This window comes from Delphinapterus leucas, chromosome 6 (genome assembly GCF_059928025.1).
Source record: "Delphinapterus leucas isolate spDelLeu-1000000601 "Yukka" chromosome 6, BTC_Dleu_Yukka2, whole genome shotgun sequence".
Taxonomy (NCBI): Eukaryota; Metazoa; Chordata; class Mammalia; order Artiodactyla; family Monodontidae; genus Delphinapterus; species Delphinapterus leucas.
Window position 1 is genome coordinate 112,116,594 of NC_143134.1, and position 18,076 is coordinate 112,134,669.

General features: G+C 54.1%; 1 protein-coding gene across 11 annotated transcripts in view; it reads left to right on the forward strand.

Annotated features, from left to right (window-relative positions):
* DAB2IP (DAB2 interacting protein) overlaps window positions 1-18,076 on the forward strand; it is a 172,954-nt gene that overhangs the window by 60,557 nt on the left and 94,321 nt on the right. For all 11 annotated transcript variants that reach the window (XM_089913694.1, XM_022578839.3, XM_089913695.1 and 8 more), the window contains one exon: window positions 7,311-7,414. In XM_089913694.1, coding sequence (XP_089769820.1) covers window positions 7,311-7,414 — 104 coding nt within the window. The remainder of the gene's footprint in view (window positions 1-7,310; window positions 7,415-18,076) is intronic.

Consider the following 18,076-nt stretch of genomic DNA (forward strand, 5'->3'; position numbering starts at 1 on the left):
CATCCCTAACTCCTGGCAACCACCAATTGGTTTTGCATCTCTGTGACTTTACCGCTTTGAGAATGCCATATAAATGGGATCATGCACCATGTGTCCTTGTGACATTGGCTTTTTGCACCAAGCATGTTGCCCTGGAGATCCATCCAAGTTGTTGTGTATTTCAATAGTGCATTCCTTTTTCTTTGCAGAGTAGTATTGCATGCCATGTGTATTAGTTTCCTATTGCTGCCATAGCAAGTTAAAACTTAGCAGCTTCGGACTTCCCTGGTGGCGCAGCGGTTAACAATCCACCTGTCAATGCAGGGGACATAGGTTCGATCCCTGGACCGGGAAGATCCCACATGCCACGGAGCAACTAAGCCCGTGCACCACAACTACCGAGCCTGCATGCCACAGTTACTGAAGCCTGCGTGCCTAGAGCCCATGCTCTGCAACAAGAGAAGACACCGCAGTGAGAAGCCAGTGCAGCACAACAAAGAGTAGACCCCGCTCGCCGCAACTAGAGAAAGCCTGCACGCAGCAACAAAGACTCAATGCAGCCAAAAATAAATAAATTAAAACAAAAACAACTTAGCTTTAACAACACAGATTTGTCATCTTACAGTTCTGTAGGTCAGAAGTCTGGTGTGGGTCTTGAGGGGCTAAGATCAAAGTATTAGTAGGCTGCATTGCTTTCTGAAGGCTCTAGGGAAAACTCCATTTCATTGCCCATTCCTTGTTGGCAGAATTCAGTTCCCTGTGGTTGTAGGACTGAGGTTCCTATCTTCTTGCTGGCTGTCAGCTGAGGGATGTTCCCAGTTTCTAAATAGAGGTCACCCACGTTTCTTGGCTCGTGACCCCATTCTTCCATCATTCCTCTCATGCTTAGAATCTCTCTTGTCTCTTCTTGCATCATTGAATCCCTCAGAGCCATCCTTTTGCTTTCCTCTTGCACATTTAAGATTATCCCCACCTGGAAATCCAGGATACACTTGCATCTCAAAGTCCTTAACCTTAATCACATTTGCAGAGTTTCTTTTACCATATAAAATATCTTCACAGGTTCTGGGAATTAGGGTAGACTTCTTTGGAGGGAACATTATTCTGCCTCACACACTGTGGATGTACCACGGTTTAACCATTCACCTACTGAAGGACGTTTTGGTTATTTCCAGTTTTTGGCTATTACAAATAAAGCTGTTGTGAACATTCTTGTTTAAAAAAAAAGTATAAGTGGATTGCACTCTGTTTCCTTTTGCAATGTACTTTTTTCACTCAGCCTCTTATTTCTGAGTTTGATTCATGCTGATCTTATAGAACTGGGTCCTTTGTAGGGGTCCGTGGACATTGCCCCCTGGAGTCCTACCCTATTCCACCGAATGACTGCCCCAAGGAGTCATCCACTGGGGCATCCATTCCCCTGTTGGTGGACATTTAGGTTGCTTCCCACATTCTGCTACTACAAACAGTGCTGCAGTTGACGTCTCTGTGCAGATCTCCATGTGCAAGTCTGAAGCATTTTTCTAGACTGGACATGTAGGAGGGGAATTTCCTGTCTTAGAGTATATGTGTGTGTGTGTGTGTGTGTGTGTCAGTTTCAACTAGCTCTTTTCTAATTGTTCTCAAATTCTTTTCTTTCCACCAGCAGTGAAGAAAGACTTTCCCACATCCCTGTCAACATTTGGGGTCATTGTTCTTTTTCATTTTTGCCTCCCTGAAAGGTGTGAAATGACATCTGGTAGTTTTAATTTGCATCTTCCTGATCACTGTTGAGGTCCAGCACATACATCCACCCCTGCCTTGCACCTCCTCTTTCTATAGAACTGACTTCTTTTCTCCTGCTGCCAGTATCAGAGGTTGCCGCCTCGACCTGTTTTTAAGCAGTAAGATCTGGGCGGTGCAACCCGACAACTGAAATATGGTGTCTTGTCTGAAATTACAGGATGTTCCTCGGGCCTCTGTGTTTCCATGGGAACAAGTAACAGTCATCCTTCATGATTAGGAGGTATCCATGGCAACCAAGCCAGCAGCATTTGAATGAAACCAATTTTATTTATTTTTTTGCAAACACATGAAGGTTAAAATGCATTTCTCCGACTATGGCTTCCAAGAATAGGAAGGCAGCCTGGTCTGCCTGGTGAAACAGAGACTCTTGACCTCCTGCTGGAAAGGGGATGCAGGATCAGCTGGTCCTATGACCTAATTTTGTAGACTGGAAGCCCGAGAGGTCATGTGGAGGTCACACAGTGAGTCTGAGCCGAGGGAAGACGCCTGAACCAGTGCTCCGAGGTCTGGAGGAGACTCGGAGGTCGGCCGGTTCGCCCTTCCTGGGGTCTGTCCCTGGGGATGCCACCTTCATCCTGCAAGATGTTAGCAAACTCACTCAACTTCTCTGGAGTCCTGCTAGTACCAGTTGTGTTGCTTAGAGCTCGGTGCGGGGCATGAGCCCAAGCATCCCAGTGTCTGCTTCCTCAAATTAGAAGAGACTTGCTACTAAGTCAAAGGCCAAAGGCAGCTGTGTTTTTAGAGGCAGAGATAAAACTCAGGGGGTCAGCTTTCCGTCTTCTTTGCCTTTGTAAAATAAAGAGCGGTTTTCTTTTTCCATTTCCTTTTTTTTAGGTGGTGGGGAATAGAGACAGTCACTGCTCTTACTTCCTGACTCACTGGATTGATGATAAGTCATGAGCCTGGGGATGGAAAGGGGCTGGCCTGGAGTCACACAGCAGAGTCAAGGTTAAGTCGAGTCTCCTGGTTCCAGCCTGGTGTTCCGCCCCCTACCCCATGCTCCAGGCATCCTCTGCCTTCTCTGAGCCCCTCTAAGTGTGGGTTTGGGGGGAACAGTTTCAGCATGTACTCTTGCTTCTTACCTGGGGGAACTTTAGAGGAAGTCACTTTTCCCTCGTAGAACCTCAATTTGCTCATCTGGAAAATGGAGCTCCCCATAGCTGTCTAAGTTGTGAGGTGGGGATGATATTTGAATGTGTCTCAATGCGGGCAGTATTGCCCCTAAGTGGACAAAAAAAATTGATTCTAGGAAGGGGAGGTGAAAAAGTCTCACTCTTTTTCTGTGTAAAGCCTGATATACATATAGGACAAAAAGATACTTACTGTATATCTATGGTTTTAGAATTTTGTTGAGGGGAAACTAGGAAATGAAAAAGACTCCTTAAGGGGAATGAATAAAAGGTAGAGAAACACTGGTCCGTACCCCGGGGAACCATGTGGTTATTATTACTAACTTTGTGTTTGGAGCTTGTGTTGGCTGCTGGCTTCTAGGGGGAGCTGTTTGGCGTGTAGGGTCAGAAGAGAGCCTGACCCAGCCCAGACTCTGCCCCTGTGGTTCAGTGTGATCCCCAGGCATGTCACAGCTTCCCATCCATATGTAAAGGGGGTCCCGCCAGCTCCGTGAGTGGGGCCTGGTTCTCAGGCAGCCAAGATCCCGCCTGGTGGATCCGTGGGGGTCCAGCAGGAAGCAGATGGCACTTACACGAGGATGATTTGAGGTGTGGGCGGGTGTGGGGAGCCATGAAGAGGAGTGCAGGACCCCAGAGCTACTGGCAGCTGGGGCTGGTCCACTGAGGCTGGTAGGAGGGGAGGGGAGCGTGGCTGCTGGGAGGCGAGAGCGCAGGAGACCTGATGGTAGTCCGTGGTAGTCGGGAGCTTTGGTGGAGAGAGGCAGCTGACCCAGGCGACTCTCCTCCCTCCCCTGATCTCCTGCCAGGGCTCCCCACTGGCCAAACCCCATGGAAGCCGGAGGACCCAGAAGCCAGGTTGGTGGTCTACACCCTGAGGCAGGAGGCGGGGTGGAGAAGGATGGAGAATGGAATGGGGCTAAGCGGAAGCTGTCCGGAAAGGTGCCTAGATTCCTCTTCCTCTGGCGTGCAGGAGGAAGAGTGGAGTCCTACCCCAACCATCCTGCCCTGCAGCCCCCTTGCTGGGTTTCTGCCTTCGGATGCAGATAGGGTGTAGCCTGGGCTTTTTTTTTTTTTTTTTTAATCTTGAGTTTATTTGAGCAAAAATCAATTTGAATTGTGCAGTGCCAAACTGGAAGTGGTTAGAGATGCTCCCCAGGGTGTCTGAATTGAAGTTTACGGCTACTCTGGGAACACCCACGAGGGTCTTTGCTATTTATCTACTGGGTTAGGAGCTAGTGGATAAGTTCCTTTCCTCTAGTCTCAGCTTCCTCATCTATAAAATGGTGGTTGGACCACGCAGCCTCTGAGCACCTCTTGCTCAGACCCAGCAGGCAATGGCCGTGATCTGTACAGGCTGTGGGAACATCAGTCTTTTTTATTTTTAAAAAATTATTTATTTATTTATTTATTATTTTTGGCTGTGTTGGGTCTTCGTTTCTGTGCGAGGGCTTTCTCTAGTTGCGTGAGCGGGGGCCTCTCATTGTCGCGGCCTCTCTTGTTGAGGAGCACAGGCTCCAGACGCGCAGGCTCAGTAGTTGTGGTGCAAGGGCTTAGTTGCTCCGTGGCATGTGGGATCTTCCCAGACCAGGGCTCGAACCCATGTCCGCTGCACTGGCAGGCAGATTATCAACCACTGAGCCACCAGGGAAGCCCTGGAACATCAGTCTTTTTTTTTTTTTTTTGGCGGTACGCGGGCCTCTCACTGCTGTGGCCTCTCCCGTTGCGGAGCACAGGCTCTGGACGCGCAGGCTCAGCGGCCATGGCTCACGGGCCCAGCTGCTCCGCAGCATGTAGGATCTTCCTGGACCGGGGCACGAACCCGTGTCCCCTGCAACGGCAGGCGGACTCTCAACCACTGCGCCACCAGGGAAGCCCGGAACATCAGTCTTGATCTTAGAGAAGAAGCAGCCTCGCTGGGCTCCTTGTGTCCTGCCAGGTGCCTCTGTGTGTCTCTTGCCTAGAGGTGTGTGGGCACACCTGCCCAGGAAGGGGCAGTGAAGCTGTGGCCAGGTGTGTGTGTGTGTCAGGGAGAGGGGGTAGTTCCTGAGAGGCTTCTGGAGGCTGAGGGCAGTGTCGCACAGATGGGTGGGACACAGTGGTTAGTTATGGAGGACGCCCAGGTGGAGGTGACGGGGGGTACTGGGGTGGGGGCGAGATGAAGGCAGACTGGGGGGTGCAGGAAGAGATTTCCTGGGGAAATCTCCAAAAAGAGTGGGTCTTCCCTATTGTGTGACTAGCAGACACCGTAGAGAGGGAGCGGAGTGAGGAAGTTTCTAAGTAGAAAGCGCCACGAGGGAAGCAGAGAGGCCCTAAGACATGGCAGTCACTGGGCTGAAGAGGAAGCTTTTCTGGAAGAGGTGACCCCAGGGCTGCCTGGTAGGCCTGAACCCATCCCCTCTGGTGGCCCACTTCCTCCAGTCCCAAAGTGGCTTTGCCTGCTTGCCCACCGGCCAGGGCTCAGCACTGGCCTGCCCTAGTGGGATGAGGGGCTCAGCTCTGTCCTTCCACCCTTCTGAGGACCCCTGTGCAAGCCGGCTGCATGGAGAGAACGGACCGGAAAGTGTAGCGCGGCCCCCCAATAGCCCGATCTGCCTTCTGGGAAAACCTGCTCCTTGTCTGTCCTGTGTGTGTGCACGTGTCCACACATCCACTCGTGCACGTGTATCTGGGGATGGATCCGAGTTGGTACGCATTGGAGTGTCTACATGGATGCAAACGTGTGTGTGTTTTCTGGGCGTGCGCCTCTGACTCTGCACCCCGGTGTGTTCGCAGGTACCAGGGAAATCTCCACCCCATCCTTTTTCCTGTCCTTTTTCTTCTTCTGAGTCAACAGGTCTTTCCCAAGCACCCCACACACACCAGCCTCCGTGCAGGGCACTGGGGGTGTGGAGATGCAGCCGGCTTAGGCGTGGGCATTAGGAGTTCCACCGTCAAGCAGAGGACACACACACACACACACACACACACACTGTGCAAAGTGAGAGCGTAGATAGGCTACTCCACCGTCAAGCAGAGGACACATACACGCGCGCGCACACACTGCAAAATGAGAGCGTAGGTAGGCTACCCTGGCCTGGCTTTTGCTACAGGAGCCCTGAGGGGGCTGAGAGCTGGGGGCGGAGGAGGTTACCAAGGGTTTCCTCCAGGGCGTGCTGGATGGGTCAGGCTGGGACGAGCAGGAAGGGGGGCTTCTGTGGGAGCCACAGCCCAAGCACTAGAAAAGAGGCAGCCAGTGCCAAGCCCGGCGTCGGGGAACCAGGGGAGAAAGCGGCCAGGTGGACTGACCTGGCTGTTTAAATGGGCGTGCTCAGGCCGTGGCTAAGAGTTTAGAATGAGCGGTCGCCATTTAAAAATCAGAATATTTCATATTAAACGCCCCCCCACCCCAGATTTCCAGGTCCTCCTGAACCGTGGGAAGCTTTGGCTGCACTGAGCCCCCCGTTGCTTTGCTGAAATAATCAGCTGGAGCCGAGCAGCTCACCGCTGCTCCCCTTTACTCCATTACCTGCCTGGCCCTTGCACTATTCTCAAGTTTAAAGCCTCAGGAAGAGACAGTTCCAACTGGAAGCTAGAAATCATAGAGTCTCGTGTTTGAAGGGACTGCTTGTATACCTCCAGTAACAGGGAGCTCATTGTCACACATCACAAGATGTGCGCCTTGAAGTGCGGGTTTTAGGAGACCTTTTTTAAAAAAAAAGTTGTGGTAAATATATACGAAATATATACATGAAATTTACCATTTTAATCATTTTTAAGTGTACAACTCAGTGGTATTATGTACATTTATAAAGTTGTACAACTATCACCACTGTCCATTTCTAAATCTTTCCCATCACTCCAAATAGAAACCCTGTACAATCAAGCAATAACTCCCCAAGCTCCCCTGTCCCTAGCCCCTGGTAACCTTTCTGTCTCTATGAATTTGCCTATTCTGGGTATTTCGTACAAGTGGAATTATACAATATTTGTCCTTTTGTGTCTGGCTTTTGTCACTCAGCATGTTTTCAAGGTTCATCCAGATTGCAGCATGTATCAGAACTTTCATTCTTTTAATGATGGAATTACCTTCCATTGTATGCGGCTACCACACTGTGTTTATCCATTCATCTTGTTGATGGACACTTGGGTTGCTTCTACCTTTTCGGCTATTTTGAATAATGTTGCCATGGACATTTGCATACAAGTATTTCTCTGTGTCCCTGTTTTCAGTTCTTTGGGGTATAGGAGTGGAATTGCTGGGTCATGTGGCCACTCTGTCTTTAACTTTTTGGGGAACCGCTATCTGTTTTCCACAATGGTTGGACCATTTTATGGGGACCAGTTGTGTGTTGGCCTGGCCTGGACGGGAATGACAGGAGGGCCTGACTGGGTGGCTTAGATTGTCCACGCTCACCCTCTCTCTCCCTCTGTTGACAGAGTCGCCCCAAGAAAGGCCGGGCTCCCGGCGCAGCCTGCCGGGCAGCCTCTCAGAGAAGAGCCCCAGCATGGAGGCTTCAGCTGCTACACCGTTCCGGGTCACGGTAACTATCTCTGCGTCACCATCGCCACCTGGCCTGGGGTGCTGCTCTGCGACCCCGCGGCCCCCATTCCTGGAGCCTCACGGACCGGGAGAGCATCCAGCCTCCCTTGTTCTAGGTATCCGATCGCTCAGCTGCTCCCCTCTCTGTGGCTCAGCCCCATCCCAGGGGGCCACGTGGGGGCCCCTTCTTGCGAGGGAGGGGCCAGACAGAGGACAGACAGCTCTGCAGGCCATGGGGCCCAGAGCTGAGCTGGCCTGGGAAGAAAGAGGCTAGTGTGAGGTCGGATAAACGCACCCTCATCCATGCGCACACATGCCATGCTTCCTTAGAACGCACCCTTTTTGTTTCCACATTTTAATATCTCTCACATTACAGCCCGTGGTGTGTCATAATTTAATTGCTGTGCTTTTCTTTCTTGGTGGCGCATAAAATAATGCTGTATCTTACAACTGATGGTGTCTTAGAATCAACCAAGGGCAGTAGATATATCTTAGCTACTGATTACTAGTAGTCCCACCAGCACACATTCTTTTATTTCAAACCTAAATGACTTAATGGAAACAGAATCCAGCGAGCCTTAATATCTGACTCTCCGTGTCCCCCTGTGTCCCCACCATCCTTCCACGCACCTGCAGTTCTACGTCCCTTTACTGCCCCCATTCACATGTTACCATGTGCCCCTTTGTCCATGCTCTGCCAGCTGCTGGACAAGTAGACATGTTCTCTTCCCCTGGGAGCTCACAGTCTGTAGGGGAGGTCGCTATTTGATCATTTGTTCATCCATTCATTCATTCAACCATTTTTTATGGCGTGCCTGCTGTGTGCCAGGTACCATTCTTTGCACTGGGGCTAAGTGGGAGGAGCTGGCCAAGAGAGTACCAGGTGGATGAAGCCCTTGACCTTATGGGCTGACATTCTTGTGTTGGAGCTATGTGCTGTGAAGGAGAAAAGTAGACTGATAGGGAAAACCAGGAGAGCTTCCTTGCGGTGGTGTGGTTGAGAAGTGACAGTTGAGCTGGAGTCCAAGGGATGAAGAGCTAGCCCTCTGGGGCTCCGGGGAAAGAAGGTTTTTTTTTTGTGGTATGCAGGCCTCTCACTGCTGTGGCCTCTCCCGCTGCGGAGCACAGGCTCTGGACGTGCAGGCTCAGCGGCCATGGCTCACGGGCCCAGCCGCTCCGCGGCCTGTGGGATCTTTCCGGACCGGGGCACGAACCTGTGTCCCCTGCATCGGCAGGCGGACTCCCAACCACTGCGCCACCTGGGAAGCCCGGAAAGAAGGTTTTGATGGAGGGAATAGAGAGGGCACAGGCTTGGCTGTTGCCATACAGTGTGATATGGGGGTTCCAGGTGAGGTGAGAGTGGGCTGGGAAAGGTGCTCCCTGGGGACACCTTTGAGCTGGGTCTTGAAGGGTTCCTTAGGAATTGGGCAGGCAGCGACAGAGAGGGAGTTCCAGGTAAGGGGAACAGCAGTTGCAAAAACATGGAGGCTGGCATGGAAGCACACTAGAAATTGATTTGTGTGGAATGGTGAAATGCTTGGTGGGACTGGACGTGAGGGGTCTGGAGGTCAGGGTAGGAGGTGAGGCTGGGAAGATGGGCCAGGTCCGGGTCAGGTGGCACCTCAAGTCCTCAGCTAAGGGGACGGGGCTTTCCCCAGGGCCACTGATTCTCCTGCTTTTTGTGTGTCATAAAAATGCTCTCAAAATAAGAACCTTGGGTCCCCTCAAGATTTCAGTGCAGTGGGCCAGGGGCAGAGCCTGGATATCTGCATTTTTAACAAGCTCATGAAAGAGGTAGTCCTGAGCCCTAGGCTCTGGGTCAGATCAGCCTCCAGGCAGTGAGAAGGAGAAGGACACCTGTGCTGAGGAAGGATTCCTGATCACCTCCCTGGGTGAGACCAGGGCCCTTGGGAGATGGTCTCCAGCTGTGGGGAGGATCAGGAGGCTGGCACCTGAGAGACCCTGATCGAATCAGCTGACGCAGAGGCCAAGTCCTGCCCTTCCTGGACCCCCAGGGCCACAGGCACCAGGGCTGAGCCTTCAGGATGCCTTAGGGAACGATGACTAATCATAATGTAGCCCCCTGTACTATGTTCACGGTCTTACCTATTCGATCTCTTTTAAACCTTGAGACAACCCTGAAACTGATACTTTTATCACCCCATTTTACAGATGAGAAAACTGAGGCCCAGAGAGGTGAAGTCCCTCACCCGAGCTCCAAGTGCTCATAATGGTGGAGCCAAGATTTGGACTCAGGTCTCCCTGACCTGAGCGTGTTGCACCCCTAGCGCAGGAGCATGCTGCACCCCTCTGGCTGGACTGGAACCAGAGGAGGGGGACCCTTCCCCCACACCCTCCCAGAGCCCCCTCAGCATCACTTTTTACCCGCTTCCCTTTCTTTTGCTGCTCTAATAGGTGTACCGTCACACCTCGAGGTTGCTATAATTTGCAGTTCTTTAATTGCCAGCTAGGCTTGGCTTTTTTTCTGTAGTGTCGTCTTCACTATGTTTCCTGGTATGGAAACCACCTGTGGCTCAGAGCCAGAGCCAGAGCCAGCCTTCTGAGCCACCAGGCCCCCGACTCACAGTCCCGTGAGATTAGGGTCTGCAGGATGGAAAGTGTGTTCAGCCGTCATTTTACCCACTTCTCACAGCAACCCTGAGGGAGGTACCATTAGTGTCTACCAGTCACAGATGAGGGAACTGAGGCTCAGAGAGGTGAAGTTATTTGCCTGGTGTCACACAGCTCTTGAGTGACAGAGCCTGGCATGGATACTAGGATGGCCGGACATTTATTTTTTGTGTCTTTTTGCTCGGCACCTTGTCCTTTTCTGTGTGCGGCAGTTAAGGAAAGGGGCGTGAGTCGAATTTCTATCCTGGGCCGGTGCTCAGAGCTGGGGGGGACTAGGGAGCTCAGAGGTGGGGATCTGGGTTCAAATCCCGGCTCTTGCATGACCTGTGTGACCTCGTTAGTCCCTCGACCTGTCTGAGCCATGCGTGCTCATCAGTAAAGGGCAGGGAATGACTGCCCTTCCTTGAAGCACTTGGTGGACCTTTGTGTGTACACACCAGCCCAGGTCTGACCCATGGTAGATGCTTACCCCGTGAAATCCACCATTATCATCTGAATTGCATTTCCTCTTTTGGCTCCAGGACAGTAAAGATCTGGGGAGGGTTGGGGTGGAGGGCGAGGACCGGGTGCTTGGGGGAAGGTCAGATGTGCGCCTGACCTGGACCTTAGGGACAGGCTTGACACGGACCCCGTGCAGGACCAGAAGCACACCCTCTCCTCTGCAGCCTGAACTTGCACTTGCCCCCGTGTGCTCCTACAAGCCAGATCCTCACGCGCTCGCTGACTGCTGCTCTGTGTACCCCTGAAGGAACGCAGGGAACATGGTTTTGCCTGGAGGAGGCAGGGGAGATGTCACAGGATGTACTTGAATAACTGTCGTCTTCGCCTCCATTTCAAACCAGGGTGATGAGATGTCACCACCTCTCACAGCGGTGCCCCTTGGCAGTGATGTAGTTTAATGGAGAATCCCCGTCGGGGTCTGTAGGACTCACTCTATCCACCTCCTTCGTGCAGACTGAGGCCCAGGAGGGGCCAGACTTGACCAGGTCGCCACTCAGCTGGGAGGGCTTCTGAGTCTGGGCTGTTTGCACCCTCACTTGCGGCCTTTACCCCTTTTGTGAGTCAGCCTGGGACCGCAGTCACCCCACAGGGCATCGGGCTCAGTGCTGCTCCCACCTCTGCCTCTTGGAGACCCTGGGACCCTGGGAGAGCCTCAGTTTACCCTTCTGTAAAAGGGGGGGAGTGACTTCGAGTTTTGAGCATACAGTAGGCGCTTAAACACTTTGATGCGGTTTAAGGGAATGAGCCATAAAGTCCACAGACCTGGGACTGAGCCTCATGCCAGCTTTGTGACCTGGACAAGATATGGAACCTTTTGCCTACCTGGCACAACTTCCTTCTACCTACAGGTGGAGTTGGGGGTGGGGGAGTAGTTCCCCGGGGCCACTGGGTGCTAGCAGGCCTAGTGGGTGCACCCTGAAAGCTGTGGGGGGCCCTGGATGAGGGCAGGATGGGGAAGGAGCTGGGAGCAGGCGACCAAAGGGACCTCCCGCCCATCTCCGGCCTTCAGCTCTTGGGCTCCAAAGAGATGGCGAGGCTGAGATTCGAACCCATGTCTGTCTTCTCTGCAGCCAGCAGGGAATCCTGGAAGCGAGAGAGGGTCAGAGGTAGGGGAGGCAGGCAGGCAGCGAGCTGGGGGCCTGGATCTGCACAGACTGTCAGGCTGGGTCCAGGGGCTCTGCATGGACCCATCGCTCTTCTTGAAGCCCAGGGACCCTTAGCAGCAGCAGGCTGCCCCCTCTCACCTGCCACCCCATGTTCGAGGAATTCACAGTCTGATTTGGGAGTTAAGGAGATGGTGACTGTTACCGGTCCCCTCAGCCCGCCGCCCTCCCCAGACCCAACCTCCCCTGGTGTGGGCTTGCTCCCTCCTTCCTCTGCTCCTGGCCCCTCCCATCGACCTTGAGGAGAGCTGTCAGGGTCTGGGTGTGGGAGGTGGCAGAGGCTCTGGGAAACTTGACAGCCAATTGATTCTTCCTCAGGAAGTTGAAAGTGAAGAGTTGTGTTTGAAGGTTTAGCTGAAATTAGGTCTCAGGGCTATTTTTTGCGAGTTGGAGAAGGAGAAGTGTCAGGGAGGGGAAGGCCCAGGGGGCTGGTGGATGCTGCAGATAAACTCAGTACCAGTTGATTGCAGATGCTTCTAGAAGCGGGTCTCAGTTCCTTTCAACCACCCACTTTTACTGGATGCTCAATTGTGTGCACCCTAGGTGGTCCTGAAGCTGTGACGGAGGTGTGCCTGGGGTGCTGTGAGAACCCAGAACAAGGGACAGTTACCTCTCACTGGCGAGGGTAGGGAAAAATTCCTAGAGGAGGATCTTTGGGGCTGGGCTTTGAGGGATGTGTAGGAGTTTGTCAGGAACAAAGGGAGAAGAGTATTCCAGTTAGAGTGGGATCTAACAAACTAGGAACAAGCCAATGGCCCTGTGATTAGATATGATGTTGAATGAGTTGAAGACATGATGGAGAGGAGCCTAGACAGAAAAGTGAGTGGGTGAGGCCTTTGGACTTTCCGCTACAGGACATAGGAGTCAGAGGGGATGATGAGTGAGAGTGGAGTGGGCAGGAGATCTCTGGGATGTGGACCTTAGGTTTCCCCAGCTGCTCACCCCTCTTCCTGCTCCTGTGGCTTCCCCAAACCCTCCCCACATTTCAGCTGTCTTTCTTTCTCTCTCACATACACAGAAACAGGTACATGACCACAACATGCAGGACTGTGGGTGACCGCCTCAACACCACTGTGGAAAGGCTGTTGGAAATTAACTGGTCTAAACCTTCCTTCTCCAGAGGAGGGACTGAGGCTCAGAGAGGTCAGGGTCCTTTCCCAAGGTCACACAGCATGTCCGGAGCAGGGCCTGGAATTGAGCCCATGTCTCTCCATTGCTGTCCTGTGCTCCTTATGCCTTGCTCCCTCCTGCCCTCATTTCCCTGCAGCTGAGTCCTTCTCCCCACCCCCATCATGCTTCCTGGGAGGAGGGGACTGAAGGGAATGGGCATGTGTGGGTCCAACTACCCACAGAGGCCCCCGATGTCTTATCAGCACACTGCCACCTCCTGGTCTGCCTCTCTGCCCCCATTAGTAGCCCTTGTCGGCTATGGGGACTCCTGTTGGGCATGGGGATGGTGGACAGAAAAGCTGGTCAGACTTCCAGATCACATGAGCCTGCTCTGTCACTGCACAGATGGGGAAACTGAGGCCCAGAGAAGGTAGGTTTGCCTGGGATACCTGCTGGGCCTCCCTGTACCACTCCAGGCTTCTACTGCCCATCCCAAATGCACATTTACATGGGACACATCTATGTCTGTGGCCCACAGACTGGTGGAGAGATGTCAATCGTGCCGTGTGGCAGACTGGCAGGCAGGAGTGCTGGACCTCAGATCGGGTGCCCTGCTGGACCCCAGATTGGATGCCCCAGTTTCCTCCTCGTAGTACCAGGAATTTGCCTGTGAGGCCGATGTCCCTTGCTCTGATGAGCCTCCTGAGCCGGAGTCTCCTGGCCCAGTGTCTGGCCATTTTTCTGCAGATGAGAGGGTTGGTGGGGGGAGCTTGCCCCGGACCCTCAGCCCTTCTCCTCCCCTGCCTTTCATGGAGCCTAATTGTTATTAAACTGTTTAAACCCAAAAGGCAAATTACTATCATTTTGGTCTGTGTCCATTTGGTCTGTGTCTGCCTTCTGTGGGGAGAGGCCCCCTTTCCCGCAGCAGGAAAGTAGGAGATGGGAACATTGTCGCAGACAGCCCAGGGTGGCCAGGGCTGGCCAGAACGGTCTGCAGGGCGGGAGCATGGGGCCAGGGGCTATTTGGCGCCTCCTGAGTTGAGGCCAGGCCAGCATCTGAGGCCTGGGACTGAGGGCAGGCTGCGGTATCTGGTAGGGTTGGGAGGCTGCCTGCCCCATTAATAAACACGAAGGTAGTTTCGTCAGCTTAGTTTTACGGATTAGGAAAGCAAGGCTCAGGGAGAAGGAACTGGCCCGGGGTCCCCCAGCCCGTGAGCGGCAGAGGTGGAAGTCACGCTCTGGTCTACGAGTCCTATTGTGGGTGTGAACTAACTTACTTTCCTCCCTCGCTTCTCTGCCTTCCTTTTTTCTTTCTTTTAGTACATTTTTAATCAGCACCAACTATGTTTCAGGGCCTGTGTGGGGCACTGACACAAATAGCATTAAAACGTAGGTTCTACCTGCAAAAATACGGCGGGTTTAGCTGGGCCTTGACAAAGTCATTTCCAGGCAGGTAAGGGGAAAGGACAGGCAGCCAGGACAGCCCCTGCGAAGGCCAGGAGATGGGAAACGGCATGAGTGACAGGAGACCCATGGCAGCACGTAGAGCAAACGGGATCGGAGGCTGAATTAGCAGGAGTATGGAGTCCCCAGAGAGGGAGCTGAGGGTGGGCCAGAGCTGGCCAGAGCAGACCTGGAGTGCAGTGTGTCCTTCAGAGCAGCATACCTGACCCAGCCGGGAGAGTCTGGAGCTCCTTAAGTGGGCAGAGACCAGGACCAGGGTGGGGGATGAGGGATGGAGAGCAAGCGAACTGCTTTTCTCAAGCAGGTTGTCGGGACCCCGTCCCCGCCCTCAACGTCTGAGCTTAGAATGTCTTTGTAGGTGTCCGTGAGGGCGGTGGTGGAGGGAGGAACCAATTCAAGGAGACCTGGAACCTCCTGCCTCGTTTCGGGAGGTGCCAGCTTGGCTCGAGCAGCTTGGGTGGGAGGATGGAGGGGGGAGAAAGGACAGCCTCTGCACCCTCAACCACCCGTCTCTGCCCCCAGTGTCCTGCAGAGGTACCTCTAGGACACCCCTGTAAGGCCCTGCACTCAAGCCTGCTGGGCGGCAAGGAGTTGGATAAACTAGTCCCCACTAAGGTGTCAGTGGCTGACTCCCTGATCCCTGTGTCATAGGTTCCTTGCACGAAAGGAACTTTATCAGTTGGAAGTTGGAGTCACGGTGGAATGTTGGGCTCTGTGACTGGCAGGTGGGATACTGTTTGGGGGTCTTTCTTCCTCTCTTCACACCTCCCTGGGTCCTGGGGATACAGTACTGGCTCTTCTCATAGGTCTACCTGGGATGGGGCAGGATTTGAATCTTAGCCCCATGGCTCCCCTCTGTGGGATCCCTCAGGCAAGGTCCTCAACTCTGTGCCTCTCTTTTTCCCATCTGTAAATGGGCACAGGAGTCCCTCGCTCACAGGGCGGCTGTGAGGGCTCAGTGCCTGGCATTCAGCCAGTGTTCACGCCCTGCCCCTCTTTCTGGTGGACGGGGCTCCCCCTACCCCACCCTTTCCCCAGAGCCTCGGGTCCTCCCTACCGCACCCCTCCTCCTGCTGCCCCAAACGTCATTGCCCCTGACAGAGCTTCTAGGGCTTGGCTCTGACACCGGGCTCTGATACCAGAAGGTCTAGAGGGTGTGAAGGAGTCCCTAAGAGACCAGAGACCAAGTTCCCAGGTACAGATGGAGGTTGGAGGTGTCCGTGCAGGGTGGTTTCTGCCCAGTTGGGGGCAGCAGAGGGCAGCAAGTGACTGCCTGGACGGCAGCTCCCAGAGGAGAGTGGAGATCCCAGGGGTTTGTGTGCCCCCCACCCCGACCTTGGGGCCATGGGGGTCCAGCTACACAGGCTGCAGAGCCCACTGCCGGGTAGAGGGAACAGCTCACATCAGGAGCGCCTGTAGGCCGCTGGGCCTGGCACTGTTGGCTGAGCCGACTGGGCTGGGTTGACCAGGGAGCTGGGGGACCTCTGAAAGGGGACCCTCATCAGGGACATGGAGGGGGGCAAGATCTGGAGCCGAGGCAGCCTTCCAGCAGGAGGAAGGGGGTTGAGGGGCCCAGTGTGTAGGCTGGCACTGTCTCTGCACCGCGGTCGCCAGGCTGGACCAATAGACCCTCCATCACGGTTGTCCTCTGATGAAGTCCGGCTGACCTGGGTTCGAATCCAGGCTCTGCCAGCTCCTTGCTGTCTGCAGGAGAGCACAAGGAGGCAGGGGTGGGGCAGTCATAAAACCTGTTTTACACAGTCCGCTGGGTCAGGCCCTCTCCTGAGCCCTCACTGGGTAGCATCTCATGATACCATGAGGCAGATAACACAAATCCCACTTTGTTTAAAGTGACAAAACCAAGGCAGCTGGAGAGTGAAGAACTTGCTGAAGCTCACTCAGCTCGAGAGCCTAGATAGTGAAGGTCTCACAGTGCCTGGCCCACAGCACGCAGCTCAGTCTCTGCCGGCCAGTGTTGTTATTCTTTCCATTTTATAGATGAGAACACTGAGGCCCTGAGAGGGGAGGTTGTTCCAGGCCACACAGCCAATCGGGGACAGAGCTGGCACTCAGCCTCATCTTGTTCTGCCCCTGCCTTCAGCTGGCCTGGCCCTCACAGGTCAGAAGCTGCCTGTGCAGGGCAGACACGCTGGGTGGGAGGGACCTGCTCCCCTCTTCCCACCCCACCCTGTGTGGCCCCTGTAGGCCTTCCCCTCTCCTAGGGGACCCAGGAAACTGGGTGTGAGGGGCAGGGCTCAGAGGCCTTTGTTCCCACCCCACCCCCATATGAAAATGCAGTGATCGCCTCTATCACATCCGGTGGCGTTTGGGTTGGATCGCAGACATAATTATGTCCGAATCTTCGGGTGGGAATTGTTTCCAAAGCCAGGAGGCCCTCTTTAGAGGCGGCAGCAATGGCATCTCTTTCCGACACAAGGCCCTGCGTGGGGATGAGTAACTTTTCCCATGGAATTGCTTGAAGACCATCTAAAATGAGCCATGATTGTTACTGCCCCGCTCCAGTGCCTTCGATGGCTGCCAGGGAGTGGAATCCAGCTCCCCTGCTGGCATCGAGGCCCCCAGGCCTGTCCCGGCATCCGTATAGGCTGGTCCTTCTGCCCACGCTTCCTCCCCATTTCCGTTCCTCCAGAGCTCCTTCCCTCCCCTGTGCTCCGCCACAGACTCCTGCAGACTTCCCCTCCCCAGGCTCCAGAACTTAGACGCTGTGACTTAACCGGACATGGTGACTTTCTCAAGGTGACTGTTTCTGATTTCTCTGAGCCCCAGGCACCGGGGCAGGGCCTCACCTGTCGCAGGCACCCGAGTGGTTTGTGGGGTGAAGGTATGTGAGAGACGCAGGGAGTGAATTCATCCAGTGAGTGAGGGCGGGGTGAGGAGAGGCGGTGTGTTTCCGCCTCCTTCCTCTTGAGAGCCCACTGCATCTCTGAGGCGGAGTGGCCACCCCCGTGGGAGGAGGTCAGCACAAGTCACCCAGACCACCGCTGTCTTGCCTTGAAATTGACCTTGCCTCCACCCCATGATCCCTCAGGGGCAGGACGCCCAGGTGAGCCTGGCTTGCAGACGGTAAATCAACCCAGGAGGAGAAATAGCCTATAAAATCCTCTCCCCAAATGGTGTGTTTTGTATCCTGCAGTGACAAGGGCTTTTGAAAGCACTGCTCACTCAGGTGGATTTATGGAGCTGCCGCCCACCTCTCCCCTCTCCCTGCCGCTAGCGTTCACTGGTCTCTGGGGCTGGAGCACCCTGGGGTCCTGGTGTTCCCTGGTGGCTCCTGGTCCAGGGAGAGATGGGATAGCTCCTCTTCCCCGCCGTGATGCTCTGGGGCTATCCCCGCCCAGCTAAGTGCCTGGGAGGGCAGGGTGGTGCAGTCTGACCCAGCAGAAGCTCCCTGTGGCCCAGCACAGGGCCTGAAGTCCCACCGTTAGCACCCTTCCTTCAGGCAAGCTGTTGTCTCCAGAAGGTCCCCTTGTTGTCACCGGCAAATGGGTCACCAAGGAGGGGAAGGATGGCATGCCCAAGCTGGAAAGGGAGTTAGAGATCATCTAGACCAATCCTCTCATTGTACGGATGGGGAAACTGAGTCACAGAGAGGCTAAGGTGCTTGCTCACAGCCTCATAGTGCAGTAGCGGAATTATGGAAGGTCTTGGGCTCTGGTGCAGACCACCTGGGTTGAACCCAGCTCTGCCACTTCCTGGCTGTGTGGCCTTGTGCAAGTAGCTTAATGTCTCTGAACCTCCATTTTCTCATCTGCACATTGGGTTCTGAGAATTAA